General features: G+C 43.4%; 2 protein-coding genes across 2 annotated transcripts in view; both read left to right on the top strand.

Moving 5' to 3' along the window:
- The window catches only part of B3GNT7 (UDP-GlcNAc:betaGal beta-1,3-N-acetylglucosaminyltransferase 7), a 37,696-nt gene extending 35,204 nt beyond the window's left edge, over positions 1–2,492 (top strand). The window contains exon 2 of the mRNA XM_073675274.1: positions 696–2,492. Coding sequence (XP_073531375.1) covers positions 696–1,878 — 1,183 coding nt within the window. The 3' untranslated portion in view covers positions 1,879–2,492. The remainder of the gene's footprint in view (positions 1–695) is intronic.
- The window catches only part of LOC141259379 (testis development-related protein-like), a 191,602-nt gene that overhangs the window by 35,183 nt on the left and 134,964 nt on the right, over positions 1–21,455 (top strand). The gene's annotated exons all lie outside the window — the stretch shown is intronic.

The raw sequence follows: 21,455 nt of genomic DNA, 5'->3' as shown, positions 1-21,455 counted from the left end.
GTTAACCTCTAAAGCGTCGATCCACATAAGATCAGGAGAGCTTGTTGATAATTGTGCTATTCACTAAAAATGCAAAGTTACAAATTCTCACATCCCCCCAGCTGCTCCTAAATCGTCTCAAGGAGAAAAAAAAGTACAAGGTAAACATTAGAAGCAGTAGTACACATCCTGTGCTAATAAATTGGATGCAGAGAAACTTTCAGAATGCTTTCAGTATCCTAAATCTATTTTTCTGTTTTAGGTGTGTTCTTGAGTTTTTCAGGGGTGCGTATGTTACCACAAGCTTGTCTTACTCAACAGCAGTTTGTACATGAAATATCCAAATAGTTTTAAGCCAAAATTTTTTTTCCCAAAAGCTGACATGTAAGCGTTAAATGAAGTTTTTGTTGAAAAAATTCACAAACTGTGTATGTAATAGCCTATTGCCATTGGGTGTGATATCCTTTACATAGTTCTGTTTGACACTATAATTTACACTAGGAATAATGACACATTTTTACATTTTTGAAAATATTGACGCAAAACAAATAACCTGAAACCGTGACACTTAAATACAAGTAATACTAGAAATAGAAACTGATCATGACAGTCCTGTCTAGGGGCAGGAAAGATTGGTTGTATATAGGTTTTACAAAGACTTATTAAGTCATTATTTTTCTTCACATGCTGTTTAATGGCATCTGGTCTATTTGCAGGAGAAAGAGAATCTTCAAAAGTGTGTGCATCTCATTCGGCTTGATAATCATGTTGACCATCTTCCAGAGGGGGACTTCACCTGGACTTCTTTTCACTGAAAGTAGTATGGATTCAGAGGAGCTTTTGAGTACTATGAAAAGGGACACCTATCCTGTCTCAGATGGGTTTTGGGCAGCCAAAACAGAGAAACAGGTGACCACAGCTTCTGTTACTGATGCATATCCTACTGAATGGGATGTAAATTCCATCAACTGCACTGCTAATTGGAACCTTACCAAATTGGACTGGTTCAATATGCTGGAACCTAACTTCCAGCAGTTTCTTTTGTATCGGCACTGCCGTTATTTCCCCATGATTATTAACAACCCTCAGAAGTGTTTCGGAAACATCGATCTTTTAATTGTGGTAAAGTCAATAATAACGCAACATGACCGCCGGGATGTTATTCGCAAAACATGGGGAAAGGAGAAAGAAATGAATGGCAAGAAAATAAAAACCATATTTCTTCTAGGGACTGCCATGAAAGAAGAAGAAAGAGTCAATTACCAAAAACTGTTGGATTTTGAGAATCAGATATATCGAGATATTTTACAATGGGATTTTTTAGATTCCTTTTTTAACTTGACTCTAAAAGAAGTGCACTTTCTAAAGTGGATGACCATTTACTGTCAGCATATTACCTATATTTTTAAGGGAGATGATGATGTATTTGTCAGTCCAAATAATGTTTTGGATTATCTGGATGGCAAAACCTCACCGGACCTTTTTGTTGGAGATGTGCTCTATAAAGCAAGACCCATCAGGAAAAAGGAAAATAAATACTACATCCCAAACTCCCTCTATAAGAAAAACTTCTACCCTCCATATGCTGGTGGTGGTGGATTTCTCATGGCAGCTTCTTTGGTGAAGAGATTGTTCAAAGCTTCAGAAACCTTGGATCTGTATCCTATCGATGATGTCTTTCTCGGGATGTGCCTAGAAGTTATTAAAGTCAACCCTATCATGCATGAAGGGTTTAAAACATTTGGCATCGTAAAGAATAAAAACAGCAAAATGAATAAGGAGCCATGTTTTTATCGCAGTATGATTGTCGTGCACAAACTTCTGCCTGCTGACCTACTACAAATGTGGGATCTTGTGCATAGTAACTTAACCTGTTCTCGGAAGGTCAACATCCTTTAGTGGCTAGAAGAAGTCAGGAGAGAAATCCTGAAAAAAATATAATAACTTATTTTTATAACTCTTTTCCTGGCCGGTTTCGGGAGAAAACACATGTCAAAAGATTTATTTTCTTAGTTCATTTATCTGTTGGCAATAGGACATTGTGACCCTCGTGTTTAAAGAGTATAAAGAGCCCTCTCCTAGGTACGATAACTTCTGATAATGAATAAAAGCTTGTTTTTTTGCCCTGGATTTATACATTTAACATGGAGAAGGCTCAAATCACAAATCTTTTTCATGAGAAGACAACAAAAATTCAATGAAGTATACACTGAACACTTGGTATAATTGTCACATGGAGAAAAGCCATGAGTTCCTAAGCACAATTGCCTATAAATGGTGCTGTCTATCTTGTGGTATATGGGCTGGGTGTAGCTCTCCACGAAAACCTGCAGATATGTTTTATTATGGACTTTGGAAAGACTACTTCCAAATGCTTGAAAACTCAAATTGTTTTATAATATTTATATTCAAGTTGTTTCAATAATTGCTCTCTACGTTGAATGATTTTTTTTTCTGTTCTGAAAATTGTTAATTTATAAAAGTAAATATTAAATTAATTGGCATCCAAACAATTTTAAAATGCTTAACTTTATTTGAAACTGTGCTTTGATTTATGGTAAAATGCTGTATTTCATTCGGCACTTTATTTTGGTGCAACAATTGCAAAGAGATTCACGTTTTGTTTTTTTTCTAGCTGCATGTGCGAAGCCTGCCAATATTCAGTTTGCAATGACTAGTTAGAGGGTTTCTATAGAAACATTATCAAAGAGCAAAAAATGGGGAAAAAACCTCATTAGTAGTCTTTAGTTTATCATAATTCAACATTTTTCACTGATGTTTTATGCTGTCTTGAGCACTTGTCTGTGTGGTGCATTCTTGCCAAGTTTGCCTCTACTCTGTCAGCTCACACATATGGCTATGTTATAGACACAGGGAATAGTTAGACCGGTTTCATGTCTGATATTCACAGCTTGAGTGTGAACCAACCTGTACAGACTGGCCATGGGTCTCCTGATCCAAACAGCTTAAGAAGCATATATTGAGCTGTCGAGTCATTTCAAGAGATTCTTGGCCGAACCTGACATGTTGCTCTGTACTCTGGCTGAGTAGCAGACATGTGAAACCGGCATCAAACTGACGTTCTTTCATTATACACCGATAAACCTTTTTCATCATTATATCTGCCTTTTATTTTTAACCCTACACACGATATAGTGAATTTAGAACTATGGAGGCATTAAAGAGGTGGTCCACTACCATATGAAATCTCCCAAATGTATTTAAATGGTTGAAATAAGTGTTTTTGCAATTGCCATCTGTTGTGCGTCTTGACTGTGAGCGGCATCACGTGACTGCAGCCTCCTCTGTCATCCGCTGATGTCACATCAAGTCGGGCGTAACTGAGTGATGCGCTCCCCTGAGTGATTGTTTGTGGGTGGGGTTTCCCCCGCGCGTCACAGCCCAGCATCCATTGTGCACTTTCCAAATGAATGCAGGAGAGGGAATGCTAAAGGCTTCCATACACATCAGACTAAAGTTGACCAAATCTGCCAGAGAACAGTGGTTCGGTGGTGCGGGCTTACTGTCTGTGTATTCAGGGGCTTCCAGCTCTCCTCCCAACAAATGTCAACGGAGGGAAGGATCTGGCCTTTTGGGTCTCGAACTGTTTTCCTGAAGATAAGCCTTTACAGAAGTCTGTCTCGGACTCTATCATAATGTTAATTTGCGGCACTAAATGACTGCCGATCATCTGCTTATTTGCAATTTGGCAGTCGTTTAACCCCTTCAGCCCGGAGCTTGTTTTCATCTTCGTGACCAGGCCAAATTTTACAATTTTGACCAGGCCAAATTTTACAATTTTGACCAGCGTCAAGTTATGTAGTAATAACTCTGGAATGCTTCAACATATCCCAGTGATTCTGAGATTGTTTATTCATCACATCTTGTACTTCATGTTATTGGTAAACTTTGGTTGATACGATTTGCATTTGTTTCTGAAAATATTGACAATTTTACACAAAAAAAAGTGGAAACTTTGTAATTTTCAAACTTTTAATTTTTATGTCCTTAAACCTTACCACACAAATTAGATAATAATTAACCCCTTTCTGTCGTATGACCTAATAGTACGTCATGGTGACCTGGGCCGATTGGACCAATGACATATTATTAAGTCATACGGCAATCGCGCCCGCACACAAGCGGTACGGGGCGATCGCCGCCGGGTGTCAGCTGATAGCACCGGGTGTCAGCTGTGACTATGTGCTGAAGTCGATTGCAGCATTGCGGTGGCAAGGGGAGGTGATCGGGATACTCACCTCCTCTTCCGGCCTCCAGCGCAGTCTGCCGCGGCTTCCCGGATGTTGCCATGGCGACCCGATGTCATCATGACAACATCCGGGTCACCAGACAGCAGGAAGATTCTTTGGTCATGCGCAGTGCATGACCAAACTATCTTCTCCCTGTGCAGCACTGACAGCCTGTATAGCACAGGGAGATGGTGCTGCATTCCTGTGCTATACAGGCGATCAGAATAAAAAAAGTGAAAGTCCCAGAGTGGGACACAGAATAAAAGTCCAAAAAGTGTTAAAAAATGAAAATAAATAAATAATAAAAAAAAAAATAATCCACGAAAAATAAAAATATAATGTACCCATCAATAAATATTATGATAAAAAAATAAAAGTACACATATTTGGTATCGCCGCGTCCGGAACGACCTGACCTATAAAACTGTCCCACTAGTTAACCCCTTAAGTGAACACGGTAAAAAAAAAAAAAAAAAAAAAAAAAAGCAAAAAACTATGCTTTATCATACCGCCAAACAAAAAATGAAATGACACGCGATCAAAAAGACGAATATAAATAAAAATGGTACCGCTGAAAACGTCATCTTGTCCCACAAAAAACAAGCCCCCATACAGCTCCATCAGCCAAAAAATATAAAAGTTATAGCTCTCAGAATAAAGCGATGCAAAAAAATATTTTTTTCTATAAAATAGCTTTTATTGTGTAAAAGCGCCAAAACATAGAAAAATGATATAAATGTGGTACCGCTGTAAACGTACTGACCCAAAGAATAACGCTACCTTATAAATTTTACCACACACGGAACAGCATAAAAAAAAAAAACATAAAAAAAATTCTGGAATTGCTGGTTTTTGTTTATTCTGCCTCCCAAAAATAGGAATAGAAAGCGATCAAAAAATGTCAAGTGCCTGAAAATGGCACCAATAAAAATGTCAAGTCATCCCGCAAAAAACAAGCCGTTACATGACTGTCGTCCAAAATATGGAAAAATTATAGCTCTCAAAATATAGCGATGCAAAAACTAGATTTTGCAAAAAAGCGTCTTTTAGTGTGTGACAGCTGTCAATCATAAAAACCCGATATGATTCTGGTATCGCTGTAATTGCACCGACCTGAAGAATAAAGTCGTCTAATCACTTATACCGCACGAGGAACGGTGTAAAAAATAAACTCTAGGGTTAGGGTTGGGCTAGGGGTAGGGTTGTGATGGGGTTGGGACTTTTTTCAAAAGTTAAAAAAAAAAAAAAAAATGACGATATGGCAACTAGTGTTGAGCGCAAGTGCTCGCTACTTGAGTTTGCATCGGGTGCTCAGGAATGCACTGAGTATCGCGGGTGCTCAAGTGACATGCTCGAGTTTCTGCCCCATATGCTTCTTGGCCAAAAAAAACCTCGCGGGGTTTGCCTGCCATGCATGAGCGATCCCCGCATGTTTTTTTTAGGGTGTCTAGTAGCCATGAAACATGCGACCTAACATTAGGTCATCAAATTCTGTCGTACCTCTGGATTCAAAATGTTCACTATACCCCTTGATAAAATCCTTGAAGGGTGTAGTTTCCAAAATGGGGTCACTTGTGGGGTGGGGTTTCCACTGTTTAGGCACATCAGGGGCTCTCCAAACGCGACATGGCGTCCGCTCTCAATTCCAGCCAAGTTTGCGTTTTAAAAGTCCCACAATGCTCCTTCCCTTCTGAACTCTGCCGTGCGCCCAAACACTGTATTTTCCCCACATATAGGGTATTGGCGTACTCAGGAGAAATTGCACCACAGTTTTTGGGGTCCATTTTCACCCCTTACCCTTGTGAAAATAAAAAAATTGGGGCTAAAACATTATTTTTGTGGAAAAAGTTAGATTTTTTTTTTAATTTTCACGGCTCCATGTTATAAACTTCTGCAAAGCACTTGGGGGTTCAGGGTGCTCACCACACATCTAGGTAAGTTCCCTGAGGGGACTAGTTTCCAAAATGGTGTCACTTGTGCCTAAACAGTGGAAACCCTCCACATCAGGGGGGTCCGCCAATTATTCAAGCAAATTTTACAATCAAAAAGAAAAATGGAGCTCTTTCTCTTCCGAGCTCTACCGTGCGCCCAAACAGTGTTTTTTCCCCACATATGGGTTATCTGCGTGCTCAGGGGAAATTGCACAAAAAATTTTGGGGTCCAATTTTTCCTGTTACCCCTGTGAAAATAAAAAAAAATTGAGTCTTAAGTAACATTTTTGTGAAAAAAGTTAAATGTTCATTTTTTTTCCTGCCACGTTCCAAAAATTCCTGTGAAGCACCTGAAGGGTTAATAAAGTTCTTGAATGTTGTTTTGAGCACCTTGAGGGGTGCAGTTTTTAGAATGGTGTCACTTTTGGGTATTTTCTGTCATAAAGACCCCTCAAAGTGACTTCAAATGTGATGTGGTCCCTAAAAAAACAATGGTGTTGTAAAAATGAGAAATCACTGGTAATTTTAACCCTTATAGCTCCCTAATAAAAAAAAAATAAAAATTGGGTTCCAAAGTTGTGCTGATGTGAAGTAGACATGTGGGAAATGTTATTTATTAACTATTTTGTGTGACATATCTCTCTGATTTAAGGGCATAAAAATTAAAAGTTTGAAAATTGCAAAATTTTCTACATTTTCGCCAAATTTCCATTTTTTTCACAAATAAACACAAGTGATATCGGAGAAATTTTACCACTATCATGAAGTACAATATGTCACGAAAAAACATTCTCAGAATCAGGGGGATCCGTTGAAGCGTTCCAGAGTAATTACCTCATAAAGTGACAGTGGTCAGAATTGTAAAAATTGGCCCGGTCATTAATGTGTAAACCACCCTTGGGGGTAAAGGGGTTAACACTTACCACATGGCTACTTTACAACATCATCATTTTTGAAACCTAATTTGTTAAGAAGTTAAAAGGGTTAAAGGTTGATCAGCAATTTCTCATTTTTACAACAAAATTTACAATACCAATTTTTTTTTTTAGGGAACGCATATTTGAAGTGACTTTCAGAGGCCTGTGTGACAGAAAATACCCAAATGTGACACCATTTTAAAAACTGCACCCATCGAAGTGCTCAAAAACCACATTCAAGAAGTTTATTAACCCTTTAGCTGCCTCACAGAAATGTAATCCCTTTCCGACCTGGTCAGTAATAGTACGCACCAGGTCGGAATGGCCGGTTCAGTGGGGGCTCCGGCGTTGAGCCCGCACTGAACCGAGCACATGTCAGCTGATTATTACAGCTGACATGTGCCCGCAACAGCCGCGGGTGGAATCGCGATCCACCCACGGCTGTTAACATGTTAAATGCCGCTGTCAATCTCTGACAGCGGCATTTAACTCGCGCTTCCGGGAAGAGCTTCCTAAGCCCCGCCCATCGGTGACCCATCACGTGTTCGTGGGTCACCAATGGGTGGGAATGACAACCCAGGGTCTGCAGCAGACGCCTGTGGTTGCCATGTCTCAATTGCTATGAGCGCCACCTAGTGGTCAGCGCTCATAGCAAGTGAGCATTTCTTCTGCATACAAGCGATCTGCTCATCGCTTGTATGCAGTAGAATCAATCAGACAACTCCTGCTTCTAGTCTCCTATCGAGACTATAGAAGCAAGCAGAAAGTGTAAAAAAAATAAATAAATAAATAAAAATAAATTTAAATAAAACATTAAATATTAAAAAAATATAAAAGTTTAAATCACCCCTCCTTTCACCCCATTCAAAATAAAATATATATAAAAAAAAAAAAACACATGCACATATTTGGTATCGCCGCGTTCAGAATCGCCCGATCAATACAAAAGAAACGGCGTAATGAGAAAAAAATTCTAAATGCCAGAATTACTTTTTTTTGGTCGCTGCAACATTGCAATAACGAGCGATCAAAACATCGGATCTACCCCAAAATGGTATCAATGAAAACGTCAGCCCGGCGCTCAAAAAAATAAGCCCTCACCCAGTCCCAGATCCCGAAAAATGGAGACGCTACGGGTCTCGGAAAATGTTTTTTTTTTTTTTTTTTTTTTTTAGCAAACTTTGGATTTTTTTTTCACCACTTAAATAAAAAAGAACCTCTACATGTTTGGTGTCTACGAACTCGTAATGACCTGGAGAATAATGATGGCAGGTCAGTTTTAGCAATCGGTGAACGTGGAAAAAAAAAAGGACCCAAAAAACAACTGTGAAATTGCATTTTTTTTGCAGTTTCACCGCACTTGGAATTTTTTTTCCCGTTTTCCAACACGCGATATAGTAAAACCAGTGATGGCGTTTAAAATGACAACTCGTCCCGCAAAAAATATGCCCTCACACGTCCATATTGAACGAAAATTAAAAAAGTTCTGGCTCTGAGAAGGGGAGCAAAAAATGAAAACACAGAAAGACCCAAGGTCGTTAAGGGGTTAAGCAATGTGAAAGGAAAAATTTTAATTTTAATTTTTCCTACAAAAATGTTCCTTCAGCCCCAAATTTTTAATATAAGGGTACTATGCAAAAATGGACCATATAATTTGTTGTTCAATTTCTCCTGAGTACACAGATACCCAATAAGTGGTGGAAAACTACTGTTTGGGCTCAGGGCTCGGAAGCACCATTTGACTTTTTGAGCTCAAGATTCACTGGAATAGATAGTGTCTCATTTACACATACCCTGCTGATGAAACCCCCCACAAGTTACATCATTTTGGAATATACACCCCTCAAAGAACTTATCTAGTTGTGGTGAACACCTTAAACAGACAGGTGCTTCACAGAATTTTATAACGTTGAGACGTGAAAATGAAAAAATTAATTTTTCCCTCAATGTTACTTTAGCCCCAAATTTTAAATTTTCACGAGGGTAATAGGCAGGGCTGTGGCGTCGGTAAGCCAAACCTTCGACTCCGACTCCTCAATTTCCATGACACCGACCCCCTCATACATGGCTCATGTTTAAGTGATAAATTTACTGTAGCACAGATTCATCTCAGCTAAAAGTCTAGACCCTTACATCAGGAATAGAACAGACATTTATAGGACATTTCATAACTTTCCCAAATTCTTATGGAAACATTCCCAGCACATCCTGCATTGAACTACTGTACCTAATTTATTAGATATTTTATGAGTCTTTCCATTTTATTCCGACTCCTCCAAAATGGACACCGACTCTGACTCCACAGCCCTGGTAATAGGTAAAATTACACAACAAACTGTGTGTTCCATTTTGTCCTGAGTACACCGTAGCCCCATATGTACTAGAAAACTACTGTTTGCACACATGTCAGGACTGGGAAGGAGCACCAATTGCATTCTGGAGAGCTTTTTTGGCTTGAATAGATTACAGGTGCCATGTCACATTTGAAAAGCCCCTGACAGTCAAACAGCAGAAACTCCCACAAGTGACACCATTTTGGAAACAACACCTCTCGAGGAATTCATCTAGGAGTGAAGTGAGTATTTTTAGCCCTCATTTAATTCACAGAATTGTATAACATTGGCCTGAGTAAAGGGAAATTACTATTTTTTTCCCCCACTAAAATGGTGGTTTGACCACAAGTTTTTAATTTTCAAAAGGGATAATAGGAAAATTAATGGTACAATTTTACACAATGTCTTCTGAGTATGCCAACACCCCATATATGGTCGAAAACTACTTTTGAGGCACAATGCCAAGCTCAGAATGGAAGAAGCGCCATATAGGAGTTCAGATTTTGCTGGAATGGTTTAAGGGTGCCATGTCTCATTGGCAGAGCCCCTGAGGTGCCAGAACAGTAGAACCCCTCCATAAGTGATCCCATTCAGCAAACTACACCCCCAATGAATTTATCTAGGGGTGCAGTAAGCATGTTGACACCAGACGTGCCTTACATAATTTTAAACCATTGGGCTGTGATTAAAAAATTAATTCCATTTTTACCACTAAAATGCTTTTTTAGCCCCACAATTTTAATTTTTATAAGGTCTAATAGGAAAAAATAAACCTTACAGTTTGTTGTGCAATTTCTCCTGAGTGCACCAATACCCTACATGTAATCGGGAACTACTTTTCAGGCACAGTGGAAAGCTCAAAAGGGAAGGAGTGCCATATTTTTGCTGTTATGATTTGTGGGAGTCATGGCACACTGGAAGAGCCCGTAAGGTGCCAGAACAGCAGAAGCCACTAAGAGCGACCCCATTTAACAATCACCTCTCGGTGAAATCATCTAAGGGTGCAGTGATCATATTGCACCACAAAATGCGTCAAAAAATGTTATATACCATTGAGCAGTGAAAAAAAAAAATGTAACACTAAAATTTGGTTTAACCCCAGATTTTAAATTTTAACACTGGAAATGGGTAAAAATTGCACCAAAATTTGTCACATAATTTCTTCTGAACATGGCAATACCCCATATGTGGCTGTACAGTATTAGCCACACGGCGAGACTCAAGGGACGGAGCGCTATATGACTCTTGGAGAATAGTTTGCGGACTCTATACACAGAGCCCCTAAGAGCTAGAAGAGCAGAATCTCCCCTCTAGTGACTCCATTTTGGAAATTACAACTCTCTGGGAATTTATCTACAGGTGTAGTGACTTTTTGAACTCTTGCATGTTTTCCAGAAACAATCAGCAGTGGATGTTGAGTGAAAATTGCAAATCTGCCGTTGTAGTGTATGTACATTGTAGTGCCCATGCGTTGTGCCCAGCTAGTGCTTTTGGAGGCACGCACCCTGTAAATTAAGCTCACTCTCATCACTACAGTTCTGACAAACATGTGGATGCTAAATGTGGTTTAGGCACACTGGGGCTCAGAAGGGAGGGGGGGCATTTGGATTTAGGAGTGCAGAATTCGCTGGATTTCTTTTGCGGGGCCAGGAGCCATTTCGCTTTTCCAAAACCTTTGTGTTACCAGTAACATGGAAGCCCCCTATGTTTCCATTAACGAATGACAGACATGACTGGGGAATTTTCTTTTGGATCGAGTTGAAGCTTTTATAGGGAACATTTTAAATAACATTTTGGATCACATTTATTCTGCGCTCTACACTGAGCACTTGCATCGGGGTTTCCATCTAAATGGATTCAGATGAAACCCCCAAGAGATCCATTCACTAAAATGAGGCAGCAAAGTTACTCTGGACTACTTCTGACCCCTGTTCAGCATTGTTCTTCTTTTCAGAGGTGTGGAAAACTGTGGCTGACTTCACTTTTATGCACGCTTAAAAAGACGGACACCACCGGATCATAGGCCCGACGGCATCCACAGTATCTTCATCTGCCTCATTATAGGGAATCTTCCAACAGGATTTTTGTCTAAATCACGTATTTCAGAGATTTACACTGAAATCCCTGTGTAAGCGCTCAGCACAGAGTGCAGGATAAATGTGCCTTACTGAGATCTTTTGGAAGGCAGGAAAAACAATTCAACAGCAGGTAAAGAATTGGTTTTGTTTCTTTTTTATACCGTTTCTCATGTGGTTTAAGTGATTAGGCAACTTTATTCTTGGGGTCAGCAATGCCAGATTTCAGATTTATGTCGGCATTTATGTTTGATTACTATCACAAGCTAAAAAAATTTTTTTTTTTTGTGCATCGCCATATTTTGAGAGATAATTTTCCATATTTCTGCCGACAGTCATGTGAGGCAGAGAAGTAGCTAGGGGTTTGGTTCAGGGGGAAGGCAAAACTTCTGAGGGGGCCCCTAATGCTACGGCCCCACTATCAGTATTTGGTCAGGATTTTTTTCTCAGGAGTGGGAGACAAAACCAAGAGTGGGTGATAAATGTAGAATTGGTGCACTTGTTTCTATTATACCTTTTCTCTGATTGTTCCTCACCTAGTTTTGGCTCCCACGCCTGAGAAAAAATACTGACCAAATAGTGATAGTGGGGCCGTGGCCTTGCCATGTAATCCTGATTACAAATATGGTGGCGCACCCTAATAGTGGATGTAGGAGAACTTCAGCAGATGACAGAGCTGAAAAAAATTCTATACAAAGGCCAACACTGATATTACCGCCATATGATGACACATAAAGTGGAAGATATCAGTCCTGCAGAACATGTAAGAGAATAGAGTACAGTTATTGATGTAGACTTACAGCTGCTGTTCTTTCTGGTGGAGTCATTCACTCTTCCCATGTTTTTCATCTGGCCCAGACCAACATGGCAACTTTATCCAGAAATTACAACAAAGACACATATGACTTCTCAGATTTCTGGCACCGTCTCCATCCATTCTCAACCTGCACAAACTAATTATCCTGATGATACCCCAATGCTGAGCCACTGCTGCTACCGTATGTGTCCATATTACTGCACCTGCTGGTGGTATGGTGTTCCCTCTAATTTTCCTCCTACTGGAGCCCTAGATTCCCCTTTCATTGCATTCGTTAAGTATGTGGTCAACCAAAGTGCCCCACAAACACTAAGATACCCCTACAGTGAATTTTTCCACACGCACAGTATGATGACCCTACTGTACCCCACTACTCAACTGCCCTGGAAAAGTATGATCACAGTATGATCCCACAACTGTGACCCCCACACAGGCCTCCGTACAGTATAATGGGCCTACATACAATATAATGGCCCCACACCTCACCACACTGTATAATGGCCCCCACAGAATCCTCCACATAGTATGATGGATCCCACACAAATAGTGTTGAGCGAGCACTAAAATGCTCGGGTGCTCGAAGATCGGGCCGAGCGCGCCGTGATACTCGGGTGCTCGACCCGAGCAACGAGCCCAATGTTAGTCTATGGGAGACCCGAGCATTTTTGCAGCGGCACCCCCGGCAGTCTTTTAAAACAAGTGCCCAAAACGATAGTGACAGTGCTCAAATGACATGGGGACAGCATGGAGATCGCCCCAGGAAGCATTTATGACCCCCAGGTCACTGCTGGCAACAACATGGTCAGAGGTATTAAGCCACTTTTAAGGGCTCACAATAAAACGTTCAAAAGCGAAACTGAAACTGCTTTGCTGTGAAATATGTTAAGGAAGTTCCTTTCCAGGGTAAAGACTTCTGTATAAGGTAAAATAACCCCCCCCCCAAAAAAAATACTCCTCCACACCTTGGGCTATGTCCACGCTCAGTCAGCCGCCGCCAGGGTGCTGCCGCGTGTCCATACTCTGTCCCCAGCCGCCCCGCGGCTGGGTGTCTATAAACGGTCCCCAGCCGCCCCTATTTCTCCTGTCACCTTCCCACACACTTTTCTTAGCCTGGCCTGCTTTAGGGAAGCATTGGACGAGCCCACCAGAGAACCAGACTCCTCCGGTGGGCCCTGGCTTCTCCATCAGGGGAGTTGAGAGTGCCAAGGTGAGGAGCATGATGATGATGATAGAAGTTAGCATCTGCTTTGTTTTCTTTTAATGCAAGCGTAAGTGTGCAGCCTGCCACCCACCCACCCCCAGGCTGCAATGCCATACTGCTAGCTTGCATTTGAAATGGGGCCTTTTAGTTTGAAGGAGGTCGAAGCTGGCCACTACCTCATGGCTGCGTCGGCGGCAAGGTCTCCATACTCAGTACCCAGCCACGACTATTTGTCCCGGGAACCTTCCCCACACTTTTCTTAGCCTGGCCTGCTTTAGGGCAGCATTGGATGAGCCCACCAGACAACCAGAGACTCCTCCAGTGGGCCCTGGCTTCTCGATCAGAGGAGTTGAGAGTGCCAAGATGAGGAGCATGATGATGATGATAGAATTAGCATCTGCTTTGTTTTCTTGGAATGCAAGCGTAAGTGTGCAGCCTGCCACCCACCCCCAGGCTGCAATGCCATACTGCTAGCTTGCACTTGACATTGGGCCTTTTAGTTTGGAGGAGGTGGAAGCTGGCCACTACCTCATGGCTGCTTCGGCAGCGAGGTATCCATACTCGGTCCCCAGCCGCCCCTATTTGTCCCGGTGCGCCTTATACATAAGATTAAGCGCGCATACCAAAACATTACCTGTGCCCTCCCCAGTGCATTTAGTGGGAAGGACAGCCTATTCCGCTGTAGTGTGTGCATGCCAAACCCCTGTTCATGGTACATGCGAAGATGTCTCCCACCCTGCACCTGTCGTTGCAGACTTGCAACTATCCCCATTCAAGTCCTTGTCTCAGGGCAGTGTTCAATTGTACCTTTCCCATTCCTTGCAATGCAAGCGCAAGTATGCAGCCTGCCACCCACCCCCAGGCTGCAATGCCATACTGCTTGCTTGCACTTTAAATTGGACCTTTTAGGCATGTGGAGGCGGAATCTGGCCACCACGTCATGGCTGTGTTGGCGGCCTGGTATCTATACTCAGTCCCCAGCCGCCTGGCGGCCGGGTGTCCACACTCGGTCCCGAGCCGCCAGGGGGCGGCTGGGTGTCCATACTCGGTCCCCAGCCGCCCCGTGGCCGGGTGTCCGCACACGGTCCCCAGCCGCCTGGGGGCGGTCGGGTGTCCATAAACGGTCCCCAGCTGCCCCTATTTCTCCTGTCACCTTCCCACACACTTTTCTTAGCCTGGCCTGCTTTAGGGCAGCATTGGAGGAGCCCACCAGAGAACCAGACTCCTGCGGTGGGCCCTGGCTTCTCCATCAGGGGAGTTGAGAGTGCCAAGGTGAGGAGCATGATGATGATGATAGAAGTTAGCATCTGCTTTGTTTTCTTGGAATGCAAGCGCATGTATGTAGTAGCGGCTAGGCCTGAGGTGGTCAGCGTTTTGGCGCATATCCTACCTCCTCCGAGGATTGCTGGATGTTTTCCTGCTACTATCCCAGTTCTATGACTCCCGTTAAAACAAAGCTTCAGGTGATAAATGATGGATGAGGTGGTGGCAAAGGAGAAACAGCAGGAGGAACAGGGACCATTCACATCAATATCAGGCCAGTCAACCACATATGTCTTGTAGGATATGTTTCTGTAACAAAAGGAGCGGTTCTGCTACACAGTTATAGGGCATACAGTGAGTGCAATGCCTACCAAAAATTTTGAGGCACTCCAATGCCCATTGGTAATGACATGGAGGTCAGAGGGCCTTAACTAAACCGTTTTTTCCATTTATAGCAACTGGGTCTCCTGTACACTGTTGGCCTAAGCAGTGAATGGAAGGCTTTCCAAAAATTATGAGGAACTGCAATGCCCCATGAAACAGACGTGGATTACAGCGTACTAAAAACCTTCTACCCATTATTGGGGAGTGGGTCTCCCTTAGTTTCCGCCTTTGCATTGAAAAGCAAAAGCTGACTAAAATTAGGAGGAAAAGCAATGCCCGTTGGAAGAGTCGTGGAGGTTAGAGGTAATTAAAAACAACATTTCAATACCCCTTGGAAGAGCTGTGGAGTTCAGAGTGGTTTAACAAGACGCTTTTAATGCCCCTTTGAAGAGACGTAGAGGTCACAGTAGCTTAACAAGACTGTTTTAATGCCCCTCGGAAGAGACGTGGAGGTCACAGTAGCTAAACAAGACTATTTTAATGCCCCTTACAAGAGCCATACAGTACAGCATCTTAAAAACATTATTCCCATTTTTGGGGAGTGGGTCTCCCATAGTCTTTGCTTATGCCTTCCAAGCAAAAGCTGCCAAAAATTAGGATGGAGGAACTTGCAATGCCCCGTACAAGAGCCATGCAGTACAGCATATTACAAACATTATTCCCATTATTGGGGAGTGGATCTCCCATAGTCTTTGCTTATGCCTTCCAAGCAAAAGCTGCCAAAAATTAGGAGGAAATGCAAAGCCTGTTCGAAGAGTCGTAGAGGTTAGAGGTAATTAAAAACAACATTTCAATGCCCCTTGGAAGAGCTGTGGAGTTCAGAGTGGTTTAACAAGACGCTTTTAATGCCCCTCGGAAGAGACGTGGAGTCCCAGTAGCTTAACAAGACGGTTTTAATGCCCCTTGGAAAAGTGGTGAAGGTCACAGGAGCTTAACAAGACGGTTTTAATGCCCCTCGGAAGAGACGTGGAGGTCACAGTAGCTTAACAAGACGATTTTAATTTCCCTTGGAAAAGTGGTGGAGGTCACAGTAGCTTAACAAGATGGTTTGAATGCCCCTCGAAAGAGATGTGGAGGTTACAGTAGCTTAACAAGATGGTTTTAATGCCCCTCGGAAGAGACGTGGAGGTCCCAGTAGCTTAACAAGACGGTTTTAATGCCCCTTGGAAAAGTGGTGGAGGTCACAGTAGCTTAACAAGACGGTTTAAATGCCCCTCGGAAAAGTGGTGGAGGTCACAGTAGCTTAACAAGATGGGTTGAATGCCCCTTACAAGAGCCATACAGTACAGCATCTTAAAAATATTATTCCCATTATTGGGGAGTCGGTCTCCCACAGTCTTTGCTTATGCCTTCCAAGCAAAAGCTGCCAAAAATTAGGACGGAGGAACTTTCAATAATGGCAACACGGACCACGGTCACCCTGGTGGTATAGTGGTGGTGGAGGCTGAGGATAAGGAGAAGAACATAAAACAGCCGAAATGAGGAAGCGTATACCCATGTGTGGGTGTGAAGCGGTGCATGGAAATACACCTCCCGAAATAACACAGTGGATTTGACTTTGTTACTCTGCTGTCATTTGGTGGTGATGAGAAGTCTGGCCCAATCCAGCCCTTGTTCATTTTGATAAGGGTCAGCTTGTCAGCATTGTCAGTTGACAGGCGAGTGCGCTTATCAGTTATAATTCCCACAGCGGCACTAAAAACACGCTCCGATAACACGCTAGCGGTAGGGCAGGCCAGGACCTCCAAGGCGTACAGAGCGAGTTCATTCCAAGTGTCCAGCTTGGATACCCAATAATTAAAAGGCACAGAGGAATCACGGAGGATGCTGGTACGGTCGGCAAGGTACTCCCTCACCAACTTTTGAAACTTTCCACTCCTTGTGAGAGTACCCCGCGCGCAGGGTCTGTCCGAAGGGAGGGCCTGAGAAAAATCTCCCAGAACGTTGACAGTGTTCCCCTGCCTCTGCTGGATTGAAGTTGCGTCTCTCTCGCCTGTACGCCTTGGTTGGTCAACGAACTGTGACCTCTGCCGCTAGCGTGTTCAGATGGGAATTTTTTTAACAGTTTTGCAGCAAGGGCCTTGTGGTACTGCCCCATTCTTGTAGACCTCTCCACCTCAGGAATAAGAGAGGGAAAGTTCTCCTTGTAGCGGGGGTCTACAAGTGTCACCAACCAGTAATGACTGTCACCCAACATTTTGACAACGCGAGGGTCACGGTTAAGGCAGCGTAACATAAAGTCAGCCATGCGTGCCAGACTGGTAACGGGCAAGACTTCCGTTTCCTCACCAAGATGACGACTGACCATGCTCTCCTCCTTCTCCCCCCTGTCCTCAGGCCACCCACGCTGAACAGACGGTATGACAGTTGTACAGGTACTACCGTCTACAGCGCATGATACAAGATCCTGTTCTTCCTCCTCCTCCTCCTCTCCCTCATTGTTCCCCAATGCACAATGGGATGAGATGAGGCTGGGCTGTGTGTAATTAACCGCTACAGCTTCTTGATCCATCTCATCATACTCTGGCTGCAATGCCTCCTCTTTAATTCTCTGCAGAGAGCGTTGCAAAAGACAGACAAGTGGAATGCTGACGCTAATGATGGCGTCATCGCCACTCACAATCTTGGTGGACTCCTCAAAGTTTGTCAAGATGATACATATGTCAGACATCCAGGTCCACTCCTGAGGTCTTATGTATGGAGTCTGACCTGAATATCGACTCTACAACTGCTCTCTTCAGCTCACAAATCCTTTGCAACATGTGGAGGGTAGAGTTCCAACGTGTGGGGACATCACACACCAGTCGGTGTGACGGAAGCTGCAAACGCTGCTACAACACAGCAAGGGCAGCGGAATCTGTAGCTGACTTGCAAAAATGAGCTGACAGGCGGCGTACTTTGACGAGCAGATCTGGCAACTCGGGGTACGATTTAAGAAACCGCTGAACCACGAGGTTAAGCACATGAGCCAGGCATGGTACGTGTGTGATCTCGCCTCGCCTCAGAGTCGCCACCAGGTTACGGCCATTGTCACACACAACCATGCCTGGATGTAGGTTCAGCGGTCTCAGCCACAGATCTGCCTGCTCTTTCACAGCTGTCCACAACTCACAAGCAGTGTGAGGTTTCTCACCTAAGCTTAAGAGTTTCAGCACAGCCTGTTGTCGCTTGGCGGAGGCAGTACTGCAGTGCTTCCAGCTTGTAACTGATGTGGTGATATCTGAGATGGAGGCTGAACATGAGGAGGAGGAGGAGGATGATGCGCAGGAGCTGTACACTGTGGGGGCAACTCTGACTGACATGGGGCCCGCAGTCCTCAGTGTGGGGAGGATGTGTTCCGTCCCAAGGTCCGACTGGGTCCCGGCTTCCACTATGTTTACCCAGTGTGCCGTCAGGGAGATGTACCATCCCTGGCCACAAGCACTTGTCCACGTGTCCGTTGTCAGGTGAACTCTCCCAGTAACTGCGTTGTTGAGGGCACGGCAGATGTTTTGGGACACTTGCTTGTGTAGTGCGGGGATGGAACACCGGGCAAAATAGTGTCGGCTGGAGACCGAGTACTGAGGGACGGCCACCGCCATAAGGTTGCAGAAGGATTCCGTCTCCACCAGCCTAAAAGGCAGCATTTCCAACGCAAGCAGTCGTGAAATGTGCGATTTTAGGACTGTGGCCTGTGGGGTGTTAGCTGCGAATTTCCGCTTTCGTTCAAAGGTCTGGGATATGGACAATTGAATGCTGTGGTGGGACGTGGACGTGGACGTTGATGCTGTTTCTTGAGAAACTGCCATAACAAGTGAAGACTGAGAGGAGGGGGCATATTTGCATGCAGTATGGACAGGGGATTGCCTTGCACACACAACAGTGGGTTCTATTGCACGCACAACAGCGGAAGAAGCAGTGGTGACTAGAGATGAGCGTTGTTCTACTCGAACTGTTCGCCAATCTCAAATTCGAGCTGTTTTGGGCGGTGTTCGAGCCGTTCGGCGAACACGAACAATTTGAGAAAAATTCGGCTGTTCGAGGTTATGTTCGATAACTGTTCGTGCACCAAAATCATAACTGGATTTTTTCTCAGTAATGATGAAAATTAATGTTAATACGCAGTTTGAGTGTACAGCGGGGTGGGGGGAGGGGCAGGGGATGGATCTCTGCAGGAACAATGAAGATCTCCATTTTTTTTCCCTCTTTCCCGCATTTACAGTGGGGAGGTGCAATCTGTCAGCCTATCAGCAGCGCACACACGGAGCGAAGTGCTTGTGTCATTGGCAGTGTATGTCACATGTCCTTGCCCTATAAGACCAAGCCATTTTCCCCGTCGCCACCATTTTCTCACTGCTGCAGCTGCGTGTTAGACGGCACCGCTGTTGCTGTGTGCGCTATACCTTGTTAATTTCAAGCCAATTTTGGCACAAATCTACAGATAGCTTGGGAGTAGGGAATAGTTGTGATTGCAGTCCTTTTAAGGACTAGGTTACAGCATTTCCTACGACTTTTATCAGGCAGGTCTGTGCTCTTAAATAGATAGATTGTGGGAGTAAAGACTAATTGTAATTGGAGTCCTTTTCAGGACTAGGTTACATCAGTTCCTATCAGTTTTTGCCAGGCAGGTCTGTGCCAGTGCTGTGCAAGTTTTTTTTCACAGCATTTGGCTGAATCTAGCAAAGCTAATCCTTTTTGGCCTATTGCAGAGTGTGTTAGTCAGTGGAGTAGCCTATCTGTGTTGCAAGATATACCACCTGTGTATAGAATACCAATTTTTTTACTGCACCTAGTGAAGTAAAATCTTTTGGGCATAGCATCATTCTATTAGTCCATCTATACTGACCTCCATCAGGTTGCAAATTGAATATAATTTTTTTCTGCATCTAGCTCTGAAAAAATATTGGGCTTCTAGCTGTGTGTGAGACTTGTTGTATTAGTCCATCTATACTGACCTCCATCAGGTTGCAAACTGAATATATTTTTTTCTGCATCTACCTCTGAAAAAATATTGGGCTTCTAGCTGTGTGTGGGACTTGTTCTATTAATCCATCTATACAGACCTCCATCAGGTTGCAAACTGAATATATTTTTTTCTGCATCTACCTCTGAAAAAATATGTGGCCTTCTAGCAGTGTGTGGGACTTTCTCTATTAGTCCATCTATACTGACCTCCATCAGGTTGCAAACTGAATATAATTTTTATCTGCATCTAGCTCTGAAAAAATATTTGGCCTTCTAGCAGTGTGTGGGACTTGGTCTATTAGTCCATCTATACTGACTTCCATCAGGTTGCAAACTGAATATATTTTTTTTCTGCATCTACCTCTGAAAAAATATTGGGCTTGTAGCTGTGTGTGGGACTTGTTCTATTAATCCATCTATACAGACCTCCATCAGGTTGCAAACTGAATAAAAATTTTTTCTGCATCTACCTCTGAAAAAATATTTGGGCTTCTAGCTGTGTGTGGGACTTGTTCTATTAGTCCATCTATACTGACCTCCATCAGGTTGCAAATTGAATATAATTTTTTTCTGCATCTAACCCAGCCAATAGTTTTGGCCTAATACAACAGTTTGGCCACTCAGCTCTGCTCGGTTCCCATCCATTGTTTTTTAGTGCAAACAACTCCAGAGTTGTGAATTAGTTAACCACCAAAATGAGTGGAAAAAGGCCTGCTGCTGGTGGAAAGGGGAATAGGCGTGTTGGGAAGGGGAAAAAAGGTTGTGTCCGTGGGGTAGGTGTTAAAGCAACAGTAACATCTGCAGAAGAAAGACCATCTTCCAGCCAAACTAAAATGTCTACTTCTTTTAGCGGACAATGTGATAAGATCCCTTTCTTACGGCCACGCCAATCGCTACAAATTCCAGATGAGGCACAAAAACAGCAGGTGCTTCAACGGATATCAAGTGCTCCTTTAAGTGGGCTCTCCTCCACATCAACTTCAACATCACAAATACTCCAGTCCTCAAAGGTGTCACCCCAATCGCACTTGCTTCCTCACAGCTCCCAAATCTCCAGCTGCCCGTCTGAGTATGAGGTAGAACAGATGGTTGAGTCTGCAGAGCTGTTTACTCATACTATAGCCTGGGAATCAGAGGTAGACTCCAGCACTTCTGTGAATCCAGACGAGGAAATGATCTGCACTGATGCCCAGAATCTTTATGAGTCTGATCCAGGACCAGACGCAGAAGGTTCTGACCATAATGTAGACCCTCATTCCCAAACTGTAACTCCTGTTGGTGGAGACAATGAGGAAGACGATGATAAGACTCAAATACCTGATTGGAGCGACAACTTTAGTTTTTTGTCAGGGCAGGAACAG

This window comes from Phyllobates terribilis, unplaced genomic scaffold (genome assembly GCF_046119375.1).
Source record: "Phyllobates terribilis strain yellow unplaced genomic scaffold, ASM4611937v1 Scaffold_3__8_contigs__length_932513732, whole genome shotgun sequence".
Classification (NCBI taxonomy): domain Eukaryota; kingdom Metazoa; phylum Chordata; class Amphibia; order Anura; family Dendrobatidae; genus Phyllobates; species Phyllobates terribilis.
This window is presented reverse-complemented; position numbering and strand designations above follow the sequence as displayed.